This window comes from Bos grunniens, chromosome 22 (assembly GCF_055505025.1).
Source record: "Bos grunniens cultivar Pamir isolate PY7600 chromosome 22, Bosgru_T2T1.0, whole genome shotgun sequence".
Lineage (NCBI taxonomy): Eukaryota > Metazoa > Chordata > Mammalia > Artiodactyla > Bovidae > Bos > Bos grunniens.
The window spans coordinates 16,498,566-16,523,506 of NC_141186.1; the positions used below are offsets into that span (position 1 = coordinate 16,498,566).

The window sequence follows — 24,941 nt, forward strand, 5'->3', positions numbered from 1 at the left end:
CAGTCTTCCAAGGCAAAAGAAATAAAAACAAAAATAAACAAATGAGACCTAATCAAACTTAAAAACTTTTGTACAACAAAGGAAACCATGAACAAAATGAAAGACAACTTACAGACTGCGGGAAAATATTTGTAGAATGAGGCATCCAACAAGGGCTTAATTTCCAAAGTATATAAACAGATCATATAACTCAATACCAAAAAAACACCAAAAAAAAAAAACCCACCCAGTCAATAAATGACAGAAGACCTAATTAGCCATTTCTCCAAAGAAGACGTATAGATGGCCCACATGAAAAGATGTCCGGTATTGCTGATTATCAGAGACATGCAAATCTGCAGTGAGGTACCACCTCACACCAGTCACGATGGCCATCATCAGAAAGTCTACAAACAATAAATGCTAGAGGGCGTGAAGAACAGGGTGTCCGCCTACGCTGTTGGAGAGAATGGAAATTGTTGCAGCCACTGTGGAGTATAGTGTAGAGATTCCTTAAGAAGCCAAAAATAGAGTTGCCCTATGATCAGCAGTCCTATCCCTGGGCATTAATCCAGAAAAGATGAAACCTCTAATTTGAAAAGATATGTGCACCACAGTGTTCATAGCAACACCATTTATAATAGCCAAGACAGCGGAAACAACCCAAGTGACCATCAGCAGATGAATGGATAAAAGTTAGGAACTTGTCCTTCCTTTTTAATGCTCTGGAATAATTTATGAAACCTTGGGACTAATTACCAAAATTGACCCCCTAGTTGGCTCTTCTACAGCGTTACTAGTTTATTGGCACCCTGCTCTTTGCACCTTTTCTTCTTCTCTTCCCAGTTGCCAAAGTGTACGTCTTTCTTTTTTTTTTTTTCCTGTCCCTGAAGCTATCTATGCATTTCACATTTGCTTTGTTCAGATCACACACAGTTCTAAATTCCTTCTGTGTCGTTTATGTTCTCATCTACCCATGTTTTTTACTTAGCATTTTCAAGCTTGGTGTGGACTTTGTAATGGTAATTTTTAGTCACTGTTAGGTCCTTCTCCTAGTTTCCTGCTATGGTTCCCCTACAGATACTTTTGGTTTGCTTGCTTTGGTTTGTTGTGGTTAGTGTTTGCTTGCCTCATGTCCTTCTGGAGCAGTGAGGGTGGAGTGAGAGCCACAGAGAGCAAGTGCTAGGATTGGTTTTGCTTTTTTTTTTTCCTCTTTGTATTCACAATTATTTTGAAGCTTTGACATTCTCTGTCTTCAAGTTGAGTGAAAGTACGGTTTCATATGAAATTGGTTTTCCTTCTCATTGCCTGTGGTTCAGGAGGAAATAGTTTAAGTAAGGTAACTGCAATTACCATTTTATTCAGCACTAAAGAATTTTTATAGCATATTACTCTCTCTTTCTCCAGTCTTTTAGGTATAAGTTAACAAATGAATTAGGAGCAATATTGACTTTGGGGGAGTGAACGTAATTAACCCTTTTCTGTTGTTAAAGGTTACACATGAGGCAATTTAAAAAGAACTGGAAATGTGACTTAGAGGCAGCCTTGAATGAAATAGAGGTACGATGCTTATCTTTTATTTATTTATTTTTGGGGGAGGGTTGGTGGCAGGAATACTGGAGTGAGTTGCCATTGATGCTTACCTTTTAAATACATAGCTGGGAACTCTGAAAACCAGTAACAACAAAGAAACTTTGAATAGTAACCCAATTTTAGAAAAAGGTTTACAAATGCAGCTGTTTCACAGAGAAGAGAAGGAAAAGATGTTTAATTTCTTACAAGTTAATGCTTTCAACTGCAAACATAATTTCTAGAGTTTGACCTATTCTAAAAATCATTCTAGACATAGTTGTTCAGTTTAAAATTAACGTATGTTAGTCTATAATAATCTATAGCTTGGCTTTTCATTCTTATAACTAGGTAGACTCCTTCAGTGCATGAGTGAGTTGGCTTTCTTATCATGATCCATGGGTGATCATATTAAATGGACAGTATGTGACCTGACAGGGCAAAGCCATGGTCACTGTGTGCTCTCCAAGCATTTAAAGTCTGAATAAGAAATAGAGGACTTTCAGGATGACTTGACTTTTTAATTGAAGATCATTTTTATACTCATTCTAGTAATTGTTGATCTAGTCTAAATTAATATTTATATCCTTGAAACAGTATATTTTGTTGGTATAGAAAACTTTTACTTTAGAAAATAATAGAAAGATAGTAAGTTTACTGAAATTTACTTTGTTGGTCCTTTTGTAGAAGAAATGTAATGCCCAAAATTGCGTGTGGGCCCCAAATCACAAATGGCCAAATAATCGTAAAATGCAATCTCTAACAGTAATAAAATAATGTATTACTGTGGAGGCAGCTCAAATCGTGCTGCTAGTCATCTCTTCTCCAAAAATCTGTCTCCACTGTGTATTCCAGGTTTGGGGATGATGTCATTAAGGACATTAGGAACTAAATAATTAAAACAAGTGTACGTTGACATCTGGAACTTATATAGGCTTTGCCATGGTCAGAAAAGCAAATTGTACAGTAACATGTTACTGCTGTTATAACACTTGCCAGGAAGCTTATATAAGATTTGCAGAAATCATGTCTTATTAATTTCTGTAATGCCTACATGTGCCTACCCCATAATATGTTTGCATAAATAACAGCTTACATTTTTTGTTTTGTTTTGAATAATTCTCATAGCATTGTAAAGAAAAAGGTGACTGGACCAAACTGGGAAATGTATACCTTAACATAAAAATGAGCTGCGAAAAATTTGCAGATTTCCAGAGGTTTTGTGCTTGTATTGCTGAAACTCTAACAAAAGACTGTAAAGAAGAGCGACCAGGTGTTCCATTTTGTGAATTTGCTGAAACAGGTAAATGTTGCTGTTTTGGTCAGAGTACTGCATGTTAGGGTGATACAGTGTTCTTTCTTCCTGATTGATAGATTGACTGGGACAGTGTTCAAAACATATAAAGCTCCTAATAGTCTCCATGTTGAAGATAAATTAATATTGCAGGATTTAGATACTATTTCTTCTTTATAAATTTTTCCATCTATTTATTATTAATTTAGATTATAATGATAAAAAAGTGATAAAAGGTCAGTATATCAGATGTTTCATTTTCTTATTTTTCTTTTCATTCAGATTGGTAAAACTATTGCTAGCAAATTATAGTGGAGAATCTGAATTTTGAGATCATTGTTACTATCTTCACTGTTGCAAGTCAATAAAATTCATGTGTTTTTGAGACTTTTCTGTGTGTGTGTGTGTGTGTGTGTGTGTGTGTGTGAGTGTGAGCCCTTCACTGCTATATTCTCTATCAGGGTTGGCAAACTCTGTAAAGGAGCAGATAGTAAATATTTTAGGTGTTGCACACACAGCATATGATCTGTGTCACATAGTTTTCTTTTCAAACAACCCTTCAAAAATAAAAACTGTTCTTAGAAGCTCACAGGCTACACAGAAATGGGCCACGGGCCAGATTCAGCCCATGAGCTGTAGTTTGCTGACACCTGGTCTTTGTGGTAGTATCACTAATTCCATATTAAATTTGCCTTTTCCATCATTCAAAGTGACTATTTCATTTTCTTCCGTGTATCTACTTTGTGTTTCAGTTAGCAAAGATCTGCAGAATAGTGAAGTAGATAAAACTTTGCTGGGAAGAATCGGAATCAGTGCTATGTACTTCTATCACAAGCTGTTGCAGTGGTCCAAGGTACTTCACTAAATTTTTGTTTGGGCTTGGTCTGTAGAGTGTTTGTTTTACATTTTTGTATAGAATATAAGTTAACCCTGAATGTTAAAATTTTGCTGATTATCACTACAGGGGCAAATTGAGCCCCAGACAGTAAATTAATTATTAGGTGGTATTTTGGGTTTTCCTGATAGCTCAGTTGGTAAAGCGGAGAAGGCGATGGCACCCCACTCCAGTACTCTTGCCTGGAAAATTTCATGGACGGAGGAGCCTGGTAGGCTGCAGTCCGTGGGGCCTCGAAGAGTTGGACACGACTGAGCGACTTCACTTTCACTTTTCACTTTCATGCATTGGAGAAGGAAATGGCAATCCACTCCAGTGTTCTTGTCTGGAGAATCCCAGGGACAGGGGAGCCTGGTGGGCTGCCGTCTCCGGGGTCGCACAGAGTCGGACACGACTGAAGCGACTTAGCAGCAGCAGCAGCAGCAGTTAGTAAAGAGTCCACCTGCAATACAGGAGACCCCAGTTCAATTCCTGGGTCGGGAAGATCCCCTGGAGAAGGGATAGGCTATCCTCTCCAGTATTCTTGGGCTTCCCTTGTGGCTCAGTTGGTAAAGAATCCACCTGCAATACGGGAGACCCGGGTTCGATCCCTGGGTTGGGAAGATCCCCTGGAGAAGGGAAAGGCTACCCACTCCAGTATTCTGGCCTGGAGAATTCTATCGACTGTATAGTTCATGGGGTCGCAAAGAGTCAGACACGACTGAGCGACTTTCACTTCACTTCACTTAGGTGGTGTATTAGGAACATGTGGAAAGGAGGTGGCATGAGATTGACTACTAAGAAGAATCTCAGTATGGAAAATACTTAAGAAGCTGTGCTAAATATCATTTTTACTTGAAGTACCTGTCAATTCAGTATATTTTTCCAACTCCTGAGTATTGGTACTATTGCAGTTTTTGAAGACCTCTCTTAAGATGAGCCCAAGATACAATTAATAGAACTACTTTAAAATTACTTCCTAGGATTCCCTGGAACACTGTTGGTATCTTCATGTCTGCCTTTGAGATTTAGCTCATCATAGAAGCAGTATAGCAACTCTAGACCATATTGTACTACCTGAGGTATACTTCCCTGAGGCGTGGGTAGAGTGAAAGATTCAATAAAGTGAAGTAAAGGACAGGAAAATCCAAAGTAGGGAGAGAAGTGCTGAGATATGGAGAGTAGGATAGTTGAGAGTGAGGTTGCTATTGAATCAACTATTAAAACATAACTTTTATTCCTTCCTTCTTTTTTTAAAAAATTCTTATACTGGTTTATTTCTATGCAGTCAAATGCAGGTGGTTTCCTCCCTTTCGATTCTCTAGTTTTTCTGTTTCTTTTTTTTTTTTTAATTTGGTTTTTTTTATTGACGGATAATTGCTTTATAGAATTTTGTTGTTTTCTGTCAAACCTCAACATGAATCAGCCATAGGTATACATATATCCTCTCCCTTTTGAACCTCCCTCCTATCTCCCTCCCCCCTTCCTTCTTTTTTATGAAGAGGTTGTTTCACAATTGAAATAATATTTAAGGACATTAAATGTGTACATGGTCACTCATGTACATATACAAAATTCAAAATTTTTTTAAAGAAGAACATTTTAAAATAATCATTGTACAGAAGATCTCCAGTTTCCAAGCTCTTCAAGAGCACTTGTTATCTGATAAACCTGGACTGGACAAAATGTACTTTGTCCCCCTTCTCACAGTCTAGCTTAAGGTCTATCATAGCATTAATTTCTTGGGTATTTAATGCTTGAGAATTTGAGGACTACCTAGTAGGGAAGTTGTTTTTAAAGCTCAGACTGATTCTGCTTTAATTTCAGAGTATATTTTAATTTTATTTGGTTGTTTTTATTTAAGATATAAGTGGTTGGTGAATTTGTGCCTATATTTTAATTTTAAATGTTCACTATCTTATTCAGAATGAGTATTTTATTTGTTATCTTACTTAGCTGAATTTTTAATGAATTGTAAATGAAAATTTTTAATAAAGCTTCCTTTATGAACATAAAAGTAAAACCATTGGAATTAAATTTAAGGTATCCCTTGAAAAATGCCCTCATTTAATGCAGTCAGATTGAAAGTGCTTTGACATCATAATATGGATCTGACTCAAAATAGCGTATAATATAATATGAAACAAGAGTCTGTAAACTAAAAGCCAGATCTGGCCCACAGCCTATTTTTATACTACTCATGAGCTAAGAATGTTTCTTACATTTTTAAAGGCTTAGAAATTTAAAAACAACCACAAAGAATATGCAACTGACCAAATGTGACTTGCAAAGCCCAAGGTATTTTCTATCTGGCTTTTTATAGAAAAATTTTGCTGACCCTAATAGAAATAATAACACATGTCCAATTTCTAATGTCTACCCTAGAGACAGTCTTTATGTAGACTATGTGAAACTATTAGCCTATTGACTCAGAAAAATAATTTTAAGCCAACAATTTTATCCCTTTTTTCCCCACTATCATTCTTTTTCTCAATTTTATATTAAGTTATCTTTTCATTCAGTCTCCCTCCTGGGTCTCAGGGTGATCAGCATAAGAAGAGCAAGAACATATAATGGGTAGTTTTCCACTTTAAGGCATGAAATCTTTTTGCCAAATGAGGTCTTTAGAAAGGAAGCTCACTGACTAAAACAGATGAAAGGAGATCCACTGAAAGGAGGCCCAGTGGTTAATGAGGCAAAGTCCTGCTTGCTCCCCTTCCCTTTCCGTTTTCATGGCTGAGCTGGAAAGGGCTTAAGGAGAGCGTCTTGAAGCAGTTTGATAGCTATCAGTCTCGAATGATTCAAATTGCATAATTACCTTCTATATAATCTTCAGTGACTTTGTATCTCTATCATATTCTAAATGATTAACAATCAGTGTTCTTTTTTTTTTTACTCTAGGGAAGGAAGGTCTTAGATAAACTATATGAATTAAAAATACATTTTACAAGTTTAAAAGGACTTATAGGGCCTGAGAAGTTAGCACCAAGATGTCAAATTGTGAATATTGCAGCAGAAATTTTTCTAAAAAGTGGAAGCCTAGATGGTGCCATTTGGGTATTAAGGGGTAAGTTCTGATACATACCAGCATGGAATATTTTGTAAGCTTATTATAAATTCTTGGATTTGTAATTACCTCAAGTTGATATTAAGTGGTGGGTGATAATTTGGCCTAAGCCTCTAGTGTTCATGTGGGTAGGAAAGGTTGTTGTGTAAAATGAAAGGAGAATGTTAACCTAGCTTTAAAGAGAAACTGTATGAACCTTTGTTGAAAAGTTAGTTGTTACTTTGGCCTCAGCACCAGAGAAATGCTTTACCTGATTATCTCAGTTAACCTTCATGGAAACCCTATGAGTTTGAAATTATTATAATCCCCATGTTACTGATAAGAAAAGCTTGTTAGAAACAATAAGCAGCTTGCCCAAAATGACATAACAAGTAAGATGTGGAGGCCAGATTTAATCCCAGACAGCCCAGCTTCAGAGCCCAAGCTTCAGCTGCTGACAGAGGGAAATCCTGATTGCAATCTGTGTAAACCCTATGTGCCGACAAGCTGGCTCCAAACCAAGACAATAAAACTTGTTTTCCCTAGTAAGTCAGTTCATCTAACAGAAATTACAATTACAATGCAGTTAAGCCAGCAGAAGCAACTAAGGTCAGTTGGGCATGAGGTAAATATAATTTAGAGAGCAAAGTAGTAGCACAGCATCTAATATAGCTTTGGCTACTTAGACCATCAAGCAGATCTTATTTGATAAAATGGGATAAATAAGAATGAAGATGGAGAAGGAAATGACAACCCACTCCAGTATTCTTGCCTGGAAAATTCCATGGACAGAGGAGCCTGGTGGGCTACACAGTCCATGGGGTCGCAAACAGTCGGACACGACTGAGCGACTGAGCGAGCAACCACCTGAAGGAAAGCAAGAGCGGCTGGTGTGCGATTCAGTGGCAACATAGAACCAGTGAGTGATGACAAGGACCCATGACTGCCACACACAGCTACTCTTGGCGCAGGAATGTGGAAGCCACCATTCACAAGTCTATAACAAGATGATTGACAACTGGAAGTAATTTCCAACTCATCGCAGCCCCCTGGGTCCCAGAGTGATATCCCTGGCTCTTGTTCACAGGACTTTCAATGTATTATGGATATTAACCCTGTGTCTATGATGTGTTTTCCCCAGTGTTCAGAGTTGCTATATATGTAAATGAAGCCAATAAGGGTCTGGATCGTTAAGAAAAGGTATGGTACGAGGGGAGAGAAGCCCGTTTGGTGACCAGGAATGGCAACATAGAATGGAAACAGTTACTACAAAGAAGCTGGTGCTTTGGAAGGAAGAGCACCTGGGATGAGTGTCACAAGCACGCGTTTTTACAAGGATCTAATGACATGAAGCAGATGAAGTCCTTGATGAACCACTCAGTGCTGTGCGCACCAGAGCTGGTGCCAGCTTTTGCACTTCTTATACACGAGAGAGAAATAAACCCTCTTGTTTAAAAAAAAAAAAAGAATGAAGAAACCTCAAGAATCTCAGAGTTTAGGTAGAAGACAGAATAAACCCATAAATAAATAAAATTTAAAGCTTTTGCACTTAGACACAAAACTAGCATATGTACATATTTATCTATATATAAAACACCTGCATTTATCAAATGCTGAGATTTTATGGAATATAGAGGTTGTGATTAGACTTTGTGATCAAAAGCTTGTTGGAAAAGGTTTTCTTCAATTTAACAAATGTAGCCAGTGAAGTTTCCTGGGAGAAAGATTAATAAAAATAGAAGGGTACAACACAAAATACAAATATACAAATACAAAATAGAATGTTTATAAAAAGAGGAAGTAGAAAAATGCAAGCCAGAGTTCACAAGCTCCATGAGAAAGAAAAAATGTGTTAAGAAATGGAAAGGGTAAAATAGTTGGTAAAAATGGGTATAGGTGATCATCTGCCTAAAAGTTTATGGCAAAACCAGTCTTTCTCTAACTGGAGATTCTGGGAAAGTTTGTGGGAAGGGTATGGAATGGGCTATGGAGATTTAGAATTTTTACAATTTTGATGTTTCAATTTTGAGATTATATTTTTTAATTCTGTCAATTATCAACACAAGATTTTCTTTTGCAGTGACCTTTTCAATTGAAAGTCATTTTTCATAAGTAAAATTTTATCTCTTCTAAAAAAGGATCCACAGAAGTATGTTAAGTTGTTGCCAGAACTTTTTTGTTCTTCACAGGATTCTGCAGTGAACAAGCCATTGTCAAGAAAGGAAATACAAGTGGCTTGATCTCACTTGTAATAACTGAGAAATAAATATTAAAATCCTAAGCACCTGTCAGACCAGCAAAGATTAAAGTTTAGTGATATGCTTTTTGTGAGGGTATCAAGGAATGAACCTTCACACAGATTGTCTTTAGGGGCTTTTTGACAAAATATCTGTCAAAATTTAGTAATGCATATTTCCTTTAATCTGTTAACTCCATTTCTAGGAATTTGTCCTACAAACACATTTATTTCTATATTTGAAGGTATGCACTGTAAGTTATATGAAATCTCTTTTTTTTACCATCAACAATGATAACAAAGAATTCCAGATAACTTAAATTTCCATTAAGGATGTAACAGTTAGTGAAGCTGTGTAACAGCCATATGATGGAGTAGAATGAGTTAGAGCCACAAATACTCACTGGAATGATCTCCAGGATTTATTACCAAATAAAAAAAGGAATGTCCTGAATGGTGTACACAGTATGCTACCATTTGTGTAAAAAAAATTTTTTTAAGGATACGTTCATATTTGCTTTATACCCTTAAAATAGTTGCAGAAGGATGCATAAGAAATTGTTGATGGTGGTTGCTTCTGGGAAGAAGAATTGAATGTTTGGAGGACAGCGATAAGCAGCAGATTAGCTTACGTATTTTTCCTGTATTTTTCCCTTTTAAAAACATGTGCAATTATTACCTACTAAGCTTTTTTAAAGAAGGGGTTTACATACACTTCGTTTGAGAACTGTAGAATATCTTACACGTTTTTATTTATTGTGCAGCAGACTTTTTGGTGAGAAGTACTCCATTGTTTTTGACTTTTCATGTGTACACTCTCACATTTTGAACTCTTGCTCAGCTGTACACTCTCACATTTTGAACTCTTGCTCAGCACCTTGTTTCCTGGCAAATGAGCAACAAATTCCTACCTTGCCTTATACCCTTACCAGCATTTAAAAAAAGGGGAAAAAAACGTTAAAACCACAATTTTATAATCAAGGTTTGGAGGCTGAAAAATAAGTATCTTTTAACATTCTAGAATACAAATTTTTGTTTAAAAAAAGTTATGCTATTTGTTGAGAATCTGCTCTTAAATTTTAAAGTAACTTTTATTGCCTTTTTTGGGCTTCTCTGATGGCTCAGACGGTAAAACGTCTGCCTGCAGTGCGGGAGACAGGGTTCAGTCCCTGGTTTGGGAAGATCCCCTGGAGAAGGAAATGGCAACCCACTCCAATACTCTTGCCTGGAAAATTCCGTGGACTGAGGAGCCTTGTAGGCTACAGTCCATGGGGTTGCAAAGAGTCGGACACGACTGAGCAACTTCACTTTTACTTTTTCTTTCTTTTATTGCCTTTATGTAAGTAATACTTAGTCATTATAGAGAAATAATAAGGGATAGATAAGCAAAACTGAAGATAAAAAAATTCTTATTTAGCCACCCATCCGATGTTATAAATAACACCATAGTGTTGCTATACAGACTCTTTTATATCTTGCATTTTGTTTAGGCAGAAGTCTTTCCTTGGACATTTTTCTGTGAAAGGAAATGTTCCTCTCCAACATCACTTAATGGGCTGCATAGTTTTCCATCTTATGAACAAATACAGATAAACACAGATACATAGATATGTCCATGCATCCACTTTTCTTGAACTAGCTGGTTTTTAATTGCTATGATAAACAATAATCCCTTCTAAACATCCCTGCTAAATCTTTATTATGCCCTTGGGGTAAATTCTGATGGAATTGCTGGGCAAAGGTAAGGGCAGTTTAAAGCTATTTGGTAAATGTTGGCATATTTGCCCTTAGTGCCATTCAGATTTGCAGCAAATTATTTTGAGTTTATTAGAAAGCTTCCCTTTGTGAGAAAATCCTTAGAAAACTATTGCATAGGTACCATATGTACAGCCTGTCCAGTTAGGGCCATGGGTGTACATTGACAATACAGATGTTACTCCCCAGTTTCATGGTTTTTAGTTATCTGACAAACTGGTGCATGTTTAGGTAAACCCTAATCTGGCTGTTCTGAATATTCCATTCTAGGTTTTAAATATGTGACTAGAATTCAAAAGCACTCTACACCTTTAGAAATTTGCTAATCATAGTCATCTTACCAGCGTTTAAGTTATGAAACAACCTTGGCACCTTTGAATATTATTATTTTTCCTATCTCTTTGCTAGTTTGATAGGATAAAAGTGATAGTCACTGTTTCATTTTGCATTTAATTGCTTATTACAGAATTTAACTATTTTTCTTTTTGTTTCCATTTTTACTTAACTCTTTTGTGAATTACTAGTTCATGTTCTTAGTCTCTTCAGTATTTCTCTTCATTATTGATTTAATCACTTTACAAGTAGGTTAATGAAGGTATCTGTGTAAATGAATTAGTAATAGTAGAGCACTAATATTTGCTTACTCCTTGGAAGGAAAGTTATGACCAACCTAGATAGCATATTCAAAAGCAGAGACATTACTTTGCCAACAAAGGTCCATCTAGTCAAGGCTGTGGTTTTTCCAGTGGTCATGTATGGATGTGAGAGTTAGACTGTGAAGAAAGCTCAGTGCCAAAGAATTGATGTTTTTGAACTGTGGTATTGGAGAAGACTTGAGAGTCCCTTGGACTGCAAGGAGATCCAACCAGTCCATCCTAAAGGAGATCAGTCCTGGGTGTTCATTGGAAAGACTGATGCTGAAGCTGAAACTCCAATACTTTGGCCACCTCATGCGAAGAGTTGACTCACTGGAAGGGACCCTGATGCTGGGAGGGATTGGGGGCAGGAGGAGAAGAGGACAACAGAGGATGAGATGGCTGGATGGACATGGGTTTGGGTAAACTCTAGGAGTTGGTGATGGACAGGGAGGCCTGGCGTGCTGTTATTCATGGGATCGCTAAGAGTCGGACACGACTGAGCGACTGAACTGAACTGAACTGAATATTTGTAAAATGTTGCCTCGTAGGTAGTATAAATCAAGTCTGCCAGTCAAGTGGGCTCTAGTAATTTTAAAACAAGCTCCTGGTTTAAAGTTTTCTTCTCCATACTTAAGGCTTTATTTCGGCATTGTATACTTGAGTTACCAAATCTTTCTGTAATACTTTCTGTATTTACCATGCTGGAAAGGGCACAAAAGCATAACTCCTGCTCTTAGTCCAGTTGAAAAATAATGCAGAAATGTGATTTGACTGTTACATAACAGCATTTCATTATGAGTCCCATCACATGTATAATGATTGAGGGATTAGGTAAATAGTAAAATACTGACATTTCTACCATGTTAGCACCTCGGTATTCTGCACTACAGTCTGCCACTGTTTTTCTCAATGTGAAAATTGGCAGAAATTAAGGAACTTCAGTATAGGTAATACTCTCTTTTTTTTTTTAAGCTATGTGTTGGTTACCTAAGTGTTCTTTTTATTATTATGTTTTTATTATTTATATATGTTAGATGTTAACTTGTACATAGCAAATATTTTATTTAAAAAATTTTAAATAGGCAGATATTGTGGGGAAAAGCTGTTCCCCAAGAATACCAAAACTAATTAAATTATGTATTCTTTACTGTAAAATTGTTCAATTTGTCCACACAAATAATATTTTACAGTATAACATATACACATTATAATCTTAAACATCATATAAAAGTAATCATTAACTTCAGAATCAATAACTGATTAGTACATTTAGAAAAATGAAGAATTAGTAAAAAGATTAAAATAACAGTGGTCATTAGTTTGCATCTTCTTAGAATGCTGATCATCACTATATACATTGTTGCTAATAAATCTGAGCTGTGGTTATCTTTCTGAGTATGCATATTTCAGTTTTGCCACTTTCTCCAAAAGATATTTAAAAACATTAGTTGTGATTATACTGTTAAGTAATTTTCATGGTGTAAAGTACTTGTACTTTTCCTTCTTGTAAGAGTCTGAGTGGATCATTAATACACCAGTATGGCCTTGCGATCGACTGGATGTGCTCAATCGGCATAATCTGCTCTGTACAATCGCACACGAAATCTTAGCGAAGAGTCTTTACAGACAGACATTTGAAGTTTTGCAAAATCTACCAGGTTTTCAAAATTCTCAAGGTATGTTTTGTCAAAGTCTAGATTAATTATCTCTGGCCCATCTGGTATTTAATAAGAAACAGTTCTCCACCTGTCTTGGTTGAATTTTATATTCCAGCATATATTTTTAATGATATTTGTTTTTGTAAAATGTGCTCTCTGCAAATTGAATATGCTTTCCTGATGGTTTAAAAAAAAAAAAAAACAGAAATGTTTATCTTTGGGTTGTCTGTCAGCAGTTCCTGAAAGCAGCATTTCATCATTCCCCTTTTCCTTCCTCTGTCAAGTCATCAGCAAACAAGTAAATTAATCACATAACAAAGATGGAACTTAGTCTCCATTGTAACATAGAAAAACATGGAATAAATGGAGGAAATACAGCAGATGACAAGTTCAAAGAAATAGATGCCCACGTGGGCAGTGGCAGGTAGTGCTGAATGCTTGCAGGTCATAGGTCAATAGCAGGAGAGAGTCCATGTCAAGGGAAACAGCAGAAGCTTTGGGTCAGGAATGAGCTGAGCAGTGGGTTCAGGGCATGGGTTCATGTTTAATGAAACGTTGACTTCTCCCCTCAGTGCTTTGTCAGTCTCCATTTTCCCATGTATTCCACTGAGATTCTGTATTGTCATTAACATTCTTATGCTTTTCTCCCTCTAGATAGTAAGGTTCTTAAAGTCAATGAGGTTTTCTTTATTTTAGTATCTCTGGTACAATGGTTGCTGTAGAACTAGCTTTTGATATACAGTTATCTTAATAATGAAACAAAGTAATAATAGTGAGATTGATCAGATAGTTGTGCCAGATTTTGGAAGACCCTAAATGGCAGGCTAAAAGAATTTACTTTTCTATGTGTAGTTGGGGATCCCCTGAGTTTTGGGGTCAGGGAATGACATAATGAAGTTGGTATTTTAGAAAAGTTCCTCTGGTATAAGGTAGGAAGATAAATTTCCTGATAAGGCCTGGACCACTGAAAAATCCAAAAGTAATAAAGACTGTGAAAGTGAAAGTCACTCAGTCATGTCCAACTCTTTGCAACCCCATGCACTATAACAGTCCATGGAATTCTCTAGGCCAGAATACTGGAGTGGGTAGCCTTACCCTTCTCCAGGGGATCTTCCAGCCCAGGGGTTGAACCCAGGTCTCCTGCCTTGCAGGCAGATTCTTTACCAGGTGAGCCACAAGGGAAGCCCATTAAAGACCTAGAGTCTAGGTCATAGACCCACCTAATTGAATTTAGTGAATAAAAGAGTTGGAAGTCTCCAAGGTGACTTCACTTTCTTCTGAATGAAAGGCAGAAAGGAGTAGACATACCCAAGAAAGGAGGGTTTTTTGTGTTTTTTTTTTTTTTAATTTGAGAGTGAATATTTGTGAGTGGTTGTTTTATTTTTAGTAACAGGAGATGTAAGTCTGAGGTCCACGCTATAGATAGAATGCAGACAGAACCATACAGATGCAGTCACATAGGAAACCGTGGACAGGGATGTTAATGCAGCCTCTATGGTCACATTCCTTTCACATCCTCCATTACAAAGTGGACACACCGTTTTGCTTTTGTTGAATGCTTTATTTTTGTTAACTTAGTGTATAAGATGATTGCATTTTGGTGACTGTCTCCTACAGTAGGTAGGAATGGGCCAAGGAGAGTAGAGAGGAAACGAAGGGAGTAGAAGAGAAGTTTGAGAGATGAAAGTGGATCAGTTTCATTTTATCAATTTTTTTTTTCCAGAAACTGTGGAGGTCTCACAGTATAGCCTACTTTTTAATAAACTTCTAGATGCCTGTATAGAAAGCAACAGCCTCGGTATGTCATCCTCTGTAGCAGAATTCATGATTTCAAAGAGCATCCCTATTGATTTTTCCTTTCTTAGAAGATTAATTACTTCTTTAGGAAGGAGTTGTTTATGGCTCAAAGCCAGAGCCCACTACAAAAGTAAGTTACATTTTAAACTTTAATTTTGATATATTGCTTTTGAATTTGATTTTCTAACCTGACATCTATGTATAATATTCACAATGTGACATTAAATATATGAAAAGGTCGGTTTATACATGTTTAAAAACAGTGGTCTACACAGATTTGTGCTCTTTTGAAACCTGTTATGTCTCTTATTTCTAATTATTATATTTTTATTTCTTTGCATATTGGCATGTCCACTGGAGGATATGAAAAGGAAATAAATGACAGAATTTGAACCAGTTTGGTGTATTTTATAAATATATAGGAGTAAAACAGTTGGTAAAATGAAGTTTTAGGAATGTATACTTATCCCTGACCTTTTTGGTTAGAATATTTTAAAACAGGCACACAGGAAGTACAGAGGCTGTCATTACTGTGCAACATGATATGTGATGGGTTTTCACATGGCTCTCAGCAATAGAACTTTGTTCATCTGTTAACAGTTGTTCTTTTCTAACAAGTAAGCCTAGAAAAGGAATACTTCCTCCAGTCCCAACCTCCTCCCAGGTATTTTAATTAGAAAACAATGCTGTGATCTACAAAGGAGTTCTTTTCTGCCTTCATGCAGTGGTTTGTCATAAATGTCCAATTCTACCACCACCATCTGTATAACAAACATTTGAGTACCTTCTCTGTCACTGTTGTGCCGTACGTGTCAAACATCCCAGCCACCCCATCGGCGCCAACAGAAACCTCTCGGAACTGGACGTGTTTCTCATGTTGCCAGCTGGGATCAGTTTAGCAAGTGGTAACTTTTATTTCCCCAATGAGATGTGAAAGAAAATATTAGTATGCATTGCAGATAGTAATATTATATATTATTTGATATTCTTATATGTGTGCTAGGGTCATTATGTAAAATGTATTTCTTATTGCCAGTTACAATAAAAAGTTTTGAAAACTGAATTTTTTTAAAAGGATGATCAGAAATCTAGAGGCAAGGTGGAACTGTTTGTTCATAACACCTCATTTCAATTTTGTGGTTATGTTTCAACTCCTCATACTCTCTCTGCAGAATGCTAGAAATCACACCACAAAGTATGTAAGTTACTATTAGCTATACCTTCTTGATTTTAGTTTTTAGAATTGATGTTAATGAGATTATTTTTTTCCAAATAACTGTTTGATTTGGGGAAAATGCCATCAGAAGGCATTTATGTATGCCACAGAAACAAATTATTAACTTGGAAACATTTAACTGAGATTTCTATGATCTTTATGTTTTTTAGCCGAAGATGAAATTTTGTATTAAAACAGCTAAACTTAACCATTAAAAAATTTTAATTAATAGCTTTATTAAGATAAAATTCAAATACCACACGGTTTACCCATTTAAACATGTACAATTCAGTAATTTTAGTGTATATACAGAATTGTGCAACCATCACCACAATCAATTTTAGAACATTTTTATCAAGCCAAAAAGAAACCCCATATGCATTGATTCACCCCCCATCCCCCCAGATTCTTTCAACCCTGGTAATAATTTATTTTTAAAGACATTTTTTTAAGCAGTGTGTTAAAGCAATTAATGCCTGAGTACAATTCAGTACTTTTCTTATTAGTACTTTTCCTCTTATGTAAACACACCTATGCCTGATTTTCATATGCAGTGAAACTTTAGGGACTTAAACAAGTGAGGTTATAAAGAGTATTTTTGTTGTTTTTTTTTCCTAATGTACCTGAGTTATAAAATGAAATGAGTAATTTATAGTCACTGGTCAGTCTTCAGAGCATCACATTTCCCAACACCGTTGACATTTAACATATCGATGGAACTCTCTTTGGATTTATCTTCACACACAGGTTAACAAACACTTAAAATCACATCTAGTGGAAATATTTTATTATGTTGTATTGACTATGGCTTAAAGTAAGTGGGCAGTTTCTCGCTTCATACTTAATATTTCAAAAACATTTTACAAAGAATGATCTCAAATGTACTAGGATAAGCTCACTACCATATAATTTAATGTGATAAATCTGCCTCTAATGTGAAGATTTATTCTGAAACAAAAATAATTATCACCTATAGATATTTTGGAAGCCTATGTTTTCACCTGTTGGAGTTTTAGTAAAGTTTGATCTATTACTTGATTTTCAGGTGCTCTTTCACTGGGTTGCTACCCACCACTGGAAGGAAATTTGTACCGAAAACTTCTCCTGATTCCATCCTATTTGTCTGAAATTGAAATGCTTTTAGCTATTGAAATCTTCCTGGTATCTAATGCTAGTAGTATTCAGAGTCCTGGAACTTCTACACAGATGCTGCAGATAGTTTTAAAAAGGTTGGTTGAAATATTTCTAACTGCATCCTGACAGTAGGTCATCCCTACACCTGCCCTAGGATGTAAACGTTTTATCTATTTGTGTATATATATAAAGCATTTGCATATATATATATATATATATATATATATGTTTATATACTTGTGCATGTGTGTATTGCCAAACTTTGGTAACACATTGAGAAAGGATTTGACCTATTTGAGATTTAAAACTAAGTACCTTTCAATAAACATTTAAACAGTTTCAAAGATCTTGTTAGATAGCCAAAGAAATGGGTCTTCTTTAGATATGGACCTTTGTCCTTTACTGGTGGTTTTCAGATAGGTACCTGAAAGTTATTTTTTTTTTTTTTGGTCAACATAAAAGATGTAAGAACCAGGTCTAAAAGGGAAATACATGATCATTTATTAGATTCAGTCAAGAATCCTGTTGAAAATAAAGCCATCAGCCTAGTTTCAATATTTTAAAATGTTGTAAGAAGTGCATGAATATTACTGTGTGGCTGTTGGACCAGAGTGGCATCCTTTCCGATCATTTTGTTCAAAGTCTCAGGATGTAGTTGTGCACCATTCCAATTTCTTGTCAGCTTTATCCAGGAAACTTGTAAGATAAGGGTCTCACAGGGCTCCTGTTTGAGAGTATCTTAACAAGAATTTTACTTGAGTTTACTGGTGTTAGAAACCAGATCTTCAGACTGAATATTCTGTTAGCTATCTCTTAACAGTGCATGTTATCCCAAAACTTAGTGGCTTAAAATGGCAGAAATTATCTTAGTTCCTGTGGGTCAGGAATGTTGGGGGACCTTAGCCAGATGGTTCTGGCTCAGAGTCTCTCAGATCCTGGAGTCAGGATGTGGTCAGGACCTGCAGTCTGCCACCTAATGACTTCACTGAGGTGGGAGGATCCATCTTCCAGCTGGCTTACTCATGCCTGTCAGCAGGAAGCCTCAGCTCCTCACCACACAGGCCTCTCCATAAGTTCCTCAAGTGTCTTCATGGCACGACAGCTAACTTCTTTCAGAGTGAGTGGTCCAGGAGAAAACAAGGAGGAAGCTACAGTGCCCTTTTTGACCTTTGTGACCAGATCTGTGAAGGCTCTGACATTTCACCTATTTGCAGGCTATCAGTGAGCCTGCCAGAGTTTCACAGGTCCTGGCATAAGACACAAGACTTGTGGGTTGGAGACAGGACTTGATCACTCATGGCAGAGCAAGCAGCAGGATTATCTGCAGATTTGCATCTCTTCCTCTTGTTCCCAAGTCCCACACTCGAACCCTCATAGATACCTGTACATGAAGTGAGTTCCATTACAGGAGAGGAATTCTGAACTTAGGGTCCCAGATCTTTTCTAATGGATTATCAGCATGCCTGCCCCTTTGCTTTGCAGGTAGTAAGGCTGTCTCCACCTTGTAAGGCTGTAAGCAAACCTGTCTTTGGCTCCCGAAGGAGAAGCTATCTTTGTCTTTCAAAGTTGTTCACTGTAGTAAACATCCTTAAAATCTGGAACAAGGGAATAATCAGTCTCTGCTGTCAAAATTTCCAGAATTGCAAGAGACCTGAAACATTTTAAACTCACTAAAATTAGTTTTTTTGCTAGAGCTCTTTTCTGAGGGCCTTGTATTTATGACTGTGCACTACAGTAGCATGAGTTATTCGCATTCCCCATTATCCTAATGAGGGTTTGGTTTTCTCATAAGTTTCCATTCCCCACACATATGCAGTCTCTATTCATTATTGAATGTAGAGGGGGTGGTATTTGTGACACCAGTCCATAACTAGTGACATGCCTAGAGCCTCTGTTTTGTCCAAACCAATATTGTTTTCTCTATTATCATACTGAGCCCTGCTTTGTTACATTAACCTCTGAGAGAGAATTTAATTCATCTTCAGACTCAAAAACTGCACGTAGTTGGCATATGCCCAGATTTCAGACACTAATCCTAAGCTAGAATGTACTAGAAGCTGCCTGACCGATCTTTGCTCCCTGTGATCACTGATTCCTGTTCCAAGTGGAAGTCCTCACTCCCCCCACTCTGTGGGTCACACTTGGTGCTAATGCAGGTACACTTACACTTGGGCTTTGCTGTCGGACCCTCTGTGTGCCCAGGGCAGGATGCAGGGAACACAGAGGAGAAGGTGATGCCTAGTAACAGCTATATCTCTATTTTATATACTCTTACTCCCTATCCCACAGGAGAAATAGCTATAATGTATGAGTTTTTTTTTAATTTGGAGACTGGTAGAAAAGTTAGTTTAAAAGTAAATTCTGAAAAAAAAAGTAAATTATAGCACTTTAATATAATATAGCACACAATATAATACCTTTAATCAGGACTGAAGAAAATAACTGGAAATTGAGTAAAGGCATACAGCAACTATTTCTGTTACCAAATGTGAGCTTCATATTAAGTATATACTTACAATTGAAAATAGTTGTATCAAGGTAAAACATGGAATGTTAGTATCTCCAAACTTGATTAAATTTAATATTACTTTATGCATTATAATAATTAATTATACAGTTATTAATGACAGAGACGTAATAAGTTGTGTTCTAGATAATTGTTTCCAGACTGCGGGTTGTAGCCTGTTTGGGTAGTGAAATCAATTTAGGGGGTTGCAACCATTTTATTTTAAAAAATAAACCAGAATAGAATATAAGGTCATAAGAGTTAAGTCTTGTTTTGTAAAACTTTTATTTAAGTTTTTATGTAGCAGGTTTATACTGGGTCACAATATAAAGTGTCTTTATTACTGTGCATCATAGTCAAACAAGTATGAAAGCCACTGATAGAATATAGTTGATGATTGTCATAGCTTAGAACTAATACACGTAAATTACTATCTTTTAAAGAAACTATATAGCTTCCTTTTAGAGTTTCTGACTTTGTGAGGTGTTCACTTTATAGATCTGAAGAAAACAAATCTCGGAGCAAGGATGATTATCAAGCTGCAGTGGAAAGATTAATTACGGCTGCTCGTATATCAGATCCAAAGCTTTTCATTAAGCACATGACTGTCAATGTTAATAAGGAACAGGTTTATAGTTTGGAACAGTGTTCTGCCCTGAAATGGTTGAAAGAGAATATGAAGTGGGCCGGAAAGGTTTGGCTTTTCAATAACCATTAGTTATAAAGGCTTTTTTTTTTTTTTAAGTTCAAGTAATCATTGTTGAAAATAAAAGGCAATAAAAATAGATAGTTTTCACTATATTCAGCTTTTGCTCTTTATTGATGTGTAGTATGTCAGTAGTTTTCAGACATTAAAAATTTTGATTGATGTATGCAATTTAGAAGTCTTCCCATACTGCAAATGATTTTTGAAATTACTTCTTGACTTCTCTTTAGGTAAACTCAAGAATGGTGCAGCATTTAATAAGAGGGAGACATAAAGGAGAAAATATGCAAGCAGGTGTCTGGAGCTTTCAGAACAACCATTAGGGGCCTAAAGTAAATTTGGTGAACACTCAGTCCAGTGTCTAAAGCTTGTTCTACATTTTTACTCTAGAGTAGTAAAAATAATACTGGAAAATGACTCAAACACTAAAATTCCAGAATACCTTCTGAGTTATACCAAAAATTTTATTCTCTAAATTTTCTTTCAGTGTATCTTAAAATACTGTTTCTTGAAGATTTGTAATTTATGTACATTAGGTATGAATAAAGACAACAGTATTTTAAACAAATATGCCAGAACTTAAATATCCAAACAAGAATTGTACCTTTCAAACTACCTTAGGAAGTTTAAACTCCTTTTCTGAAGCCATCTGCAGAATCTGCAGCAGTCATTCTCCAAGGTAGTCATCTTCAACCCTTGATTTGATACTTCAAACCATAATTTAAATCATTTAGAGAAATGTTTGAGTAAGAGGACTGATTTAAAAAGAATAAGTGGTGACTAGGAGGACTGAAAGTATTTCTTAAAGGAGTTCCCAGAATATGTAATGGCAGCATTACTGAAGTAAGTCTATAACCTCACAAGAATAAAAAAGCTAAAACCTAGCACTTAGCAAAATGCCTTACTATGATAAAATGTAGAATGAATACCCTCATGAATGGTATATGGGAAGTGAGGCAGAAGATGTCCAGAAAGAGGCCCAGTTTTCCAATATGAACAAACTGGGTGACTAATCACCATCACTGAAATTCAGCACCTAGGAAATAAATTGGGTTTGGAGATTATTACCATCAGTTTGAAGTACTTTTGAGGAAAAGTGAAGAACAGTAAGTGGACAGGTAGAAACTTGTTTTTTCTATAGCTGGTAACTAAAACCCAAAGAAAAGAAAGAAATATGAAGCCATTTCGATGCTGGTGGCAAGGTTGGACTTGAAAGGATGAAGATGCAGAAGATGGTAAATTAAGCTTTTAGGGAAAATGGGATTGGGTGGAACGGACCACAGATTGACCAGATTGTTTCTAACGAATGAGTAGTCAAGAACCCTTAGGGCTGAAACAAAGGGAGGTCTTGGGTTTTTGGTTTTTTTCCCCTACATCGGTCAACAGTACCAAAAGATAGGAGAAAGAGGAGAGCGGTTATAGTATTTGCTTTATTTCATCTGTGGCAGTTTATGGGAATAATCAAAGCCATAGAAGCGAAATACAGCTAACAGTAAAAACCCCAAACTGATAGTGGAGAATGCTCAAGGTTTCAAAACATCTAGATACCGAAGGGGCCAAAGTCAAAAATGCAAATCGGAGACAATAAATTGTTTTCATTGGTATTTGTGTAAAGGAAGTCAAAGGATACTCAGTAAGACCTTTAAATCTGGAGCTGTCAAGTGAGAGTCGTCTTAAGGCGACAGACCCGCGCACTCTGCGGACTGATCCGCCAAGCCAGCCTCCTCCCCTCCCAGGTTGAGGGGACCCGGGCCGGGGCGGAGAGCAGAGCCAGCGCATGCGCGCGCTCGGTCGCCCTTCCCTCCTTGCCCTCTCCGGCGACCCTCGGGCCAAGCCTGGCTACCTACCGCCCAGTCACCTTCCGACTCCCTACCACCTAGTCCTTCATATCCGTTAGCACTCATTCGCGCCTCCTAAAGCTTTCCGGTGAGTGCGCACAGCCTCCTCCAGGCCAGGAGGTAAGAAAACAGAGGGACTGGGGGCTTCTACGCTGCGGGAAGGCAAGCGATCACCGGGTCGCCGACGTCACCGCGGGGCTGAGAACCGCTAGGGTTTTAACCCGCGTCCCGGGCTGCGCGCAGGCGCCCCAGAGAGGAAGGCCTGGCGCGCTTCAGCCAATGAGAGCGCGACCTGCGGCCTGTCCCCGAGCCCCGGCTCCTCTCGAGAGAGCCTCGGCGCAGGGTGCTGACGGACTGGCAGAGCAGTACGCGCCTAGATGAGATTTCAGGGGTGGGGGCTCACAGAGCCCTGGGGGTAGGAGCCTGTCAGAGCCAGTCGCCAGGTGGGGCGAGAGCAGGCGGGAGCGGCGGGAGCTCGTTGGGCGGGCTGGCGCCCCGGTGCGCATGCGCCCCCGCGTGGCCCAGCGCGTCCCGCACAGTCCTGGAGGAGCGACCGTCCTTCCACCTGATACCTAGTGGAAGTGGAGCAGGTCAGAGCAAGCCCTCGCGGAGACTTGCTAGAACTGTAAGCTGCAGGACCGAAGGGACTCCGTTTGTACTTTCAGGCTGCTCGGGGCAGAAGCGGGGTAGGGGGGTGCGGCGGAGGGGGAGTGCGGCTTAGCGGGAGTGCGGCTGAGCAGCAGTCAGAGTCACCTTAGCTCGACGTGCTAACTTTTGAACTCAGGCAATACCAGCGGCCAGCGTACGCTTCGCATCTGTGTTAACTTGTTTGAAATGAGAAACTTGAGACTATTTATATTTTGTTTCCGCTATCGTACTTCCCCGAAGTCTTTGACTTATCATAGGAAAATGTTATGATTCAAATCTCAGAGCATAAGATATACGAAAGGAAAGCTTTAAAAACCTAGATATTTTACTACAATTTATTAATTTATCTAAAAGGCTTCCTGCTTTTGCTTTTTCTTTGCTTTTCCCCTTCCCTAAGAAGTATTAAACTGAAGAGCGATGAAAAATTGCCTGCTTTTATCTCTCCTTGATAGAACATACTACTTTTTAAAACCGTAGAAGATAGTTACTAAGGAAAGCCACAGTTTAAATGAGAGTAAACCTAAGGATATTAACCTCGTTAAAGGAAATGACTTTCAAATAAAAATTATGCTACCTGACTAAAGATCAGTACTAAAACCTCTTTGTGGCAAACATGGTTTCTGTCAAGAGTAATTTAAACAAAATTTTTAAACTACCCATAATTTGACTTTTCCACCTATTTAGATAATCTATTTCTACCCAATTTGATTTGAAACTGCCCAGATTTAATGCCTCACTTTAAAGAACACAGAATTTGGGTTAAAATCAGAAATTTTCGTGTTATGAAATAGACATAGAAGCTAGGGTTGTCACTATTACGTGTATTACAGCAGCCATTTACTATGGTTTGTAATTGAATTGCATCTTTCCTGGTCTTCCTCCCACGATGCAGAGGATACAGGCTCAGTGGAAAAGCTTTCCAGAAACCCGCCTTTCTAAGTGTAGCCCCTGGGAGTTCCCCTTGGCACTTTGTGCATTGCTGTCATTTCATTTACTGCAGTGTTTTATAATCATCTGCTTGTGTCTGTTTTTCCAATTCCTCCCTCTCTCCTAAACTGTACACTTTTGGAGTGGTGGAGTTATCTTGGTATTTTTCTATTCCCAGTGTTTAGATAGAGCCTGGTACATAAGTGTTTGGATAAATACCTGTTGATGAGCTAGGTAATTAAGGCCCTGAGTTTCTCCCAAGTGTGGTAGGAGAGAGGGATGTTTTAGTCATTTTGGAAAATTCCTGAGGCCTTTTCCAAATGGAGGACTAGTGGGCCAGGTGGAATGCGTGCAAGATCAGCCCAGGTATGAATTTGAAGACCATAATCCTGCCGCTGACCTGGGTGCCTCCGCCTTCTGGACTTATTTCTCACTTGCAAACGGGAGCCCCCGGCTCTGCCCTTCAGTCAGCTGATAGTGATTTGATTTTCTGTGTAGCTGGTCCTGTAGATCTGAATCTTCTAATCTTCTTAGCAATTATATTTCTCATAATAAATTTAAAAGTTGATCATGGGAGTTGTCAGCCTCTTATGTTTCATTTTCCCAGGGCCTGTTTATTTCTGGCTGAAGTGATAAAATTGGGTGTTTGGTCTTGAAAAGATGAGAACTGATCCAAGATCTATGCCACGCAAAAAGGCAGGCAGCCAGCCCTGTGTACCAACCTGCTGGCCTATAACCTTATTTCCACTTAGTTGTTTTTTTTTTATCTCAAGAAGTAGGTTAACCATACAGGAAACAAAGAACAAGGTCAAGCAAAACTTAGAATCTTCATTTGATTTTGAGCATACAATTGACCATATAAAAATCTTTCCCTCAAATTGTACTGAACAGGTATATTTAAAGAATTAAAGCTTAAAAGTTTCCTAACAGACCCCTCAATCCTGTAAAATGATAGAATGCCTAAAGGCAGTGATTCTCGACCCTGAATTTGGAGAACCACTACCCTAAAGGATATTCCCTGTTTTCTTTTTCTTCTCTTTCTTCCCTTGTGTGTGTTAGCCACTCAGTCGTGTCCGATTCTTTGAGACCCCATGAACTCCTCTGTGTGTGGGATTTTCCA

The 24,941-nt window shown here is 37.7% G+C and overlaps 2 protein-coding genes across 16 annotated transcripts in view; both read left to right on the plus strand.

Moving 5' to 3' along the window:
- The window catches only part of TOPAZ1 (testis and ovary specific TOPAZ 1), a 61,400-nt gene extending 40,897 nt beyond the window's left edge, over positions 1 to 20,503 (plus strand). For 4 of the 7 annotated variants that reach the window (XM_086366297.1, XM_086366302.1, XM_086366300.1 and 1 more), the window contains 8 exons: positions 1,473 to 1,539; positions 2,677 to 2,851; positions 3,595 to 3,695; positions 6,618 to 6,783; positions 12,903 to 13,067; positions 14,773 to 14,976; positions 17,108 to 17,291; positions 20,201 to 20,503. In XM_086366297.1, coding sequence (XP_086222423.1) covers positions 1,473 to 1,539; positions 2,677 to 2,851; positions 3,595 to 3,695; positions 6,618 to 6,783; positions 12,903 to 13,067; positions 14,773 to 14,976; positions 17,108 to 17,291; positions 20,201 to 20,420 — 1,282 coding nt within the window. In that variant the 3' untranslated portion in view covers positions 20,421 to 20,503. Of the gene's footprint in view, positions 1 to 1,472; positions 1,540 to 2,676; positions 2,852 to 3,594; positions 3,696 to 6,617; positions 6,784 to 7,903; positions 8,540 to 12,902; positions 13,068 to 14,772; positions 14,977 to 17,107; positions 17,292 to 20,200 lie in introns of those variants that run through there. The other 3 variants (XM_086366298.1, XM_086366303.1, XM_086366299.1) reach the window with 2 other exon arrangements.
- A 1,654-nt stretch (positions 20,504 to 22,157) lies between these two features.
- The window catches only part of TCAIM (T cell activation inhibitor, mitochondrial), a 38,221-nt gene continuing 35,437 nt past the window's right edge, over positions 22,158 to 24,941 (plus strand). The window contains exon 1 of one of the 9 annotated variants that reach the window (XM_086366443.1): positions 22,158 to 22,366. The gene's annotated coding sequence lies outside the window, so the exon portion shown is untranslated. Of the gene's footprint in view, positions 22,367 to 22,485; positions 22,872 to 24,941 lie in introns of those variants that run through there. The other 8 variants (XR_015151032.1, XM_086366446.1, XR_015151033.1 and 5 more) reach the window with 8 other exon arrangements.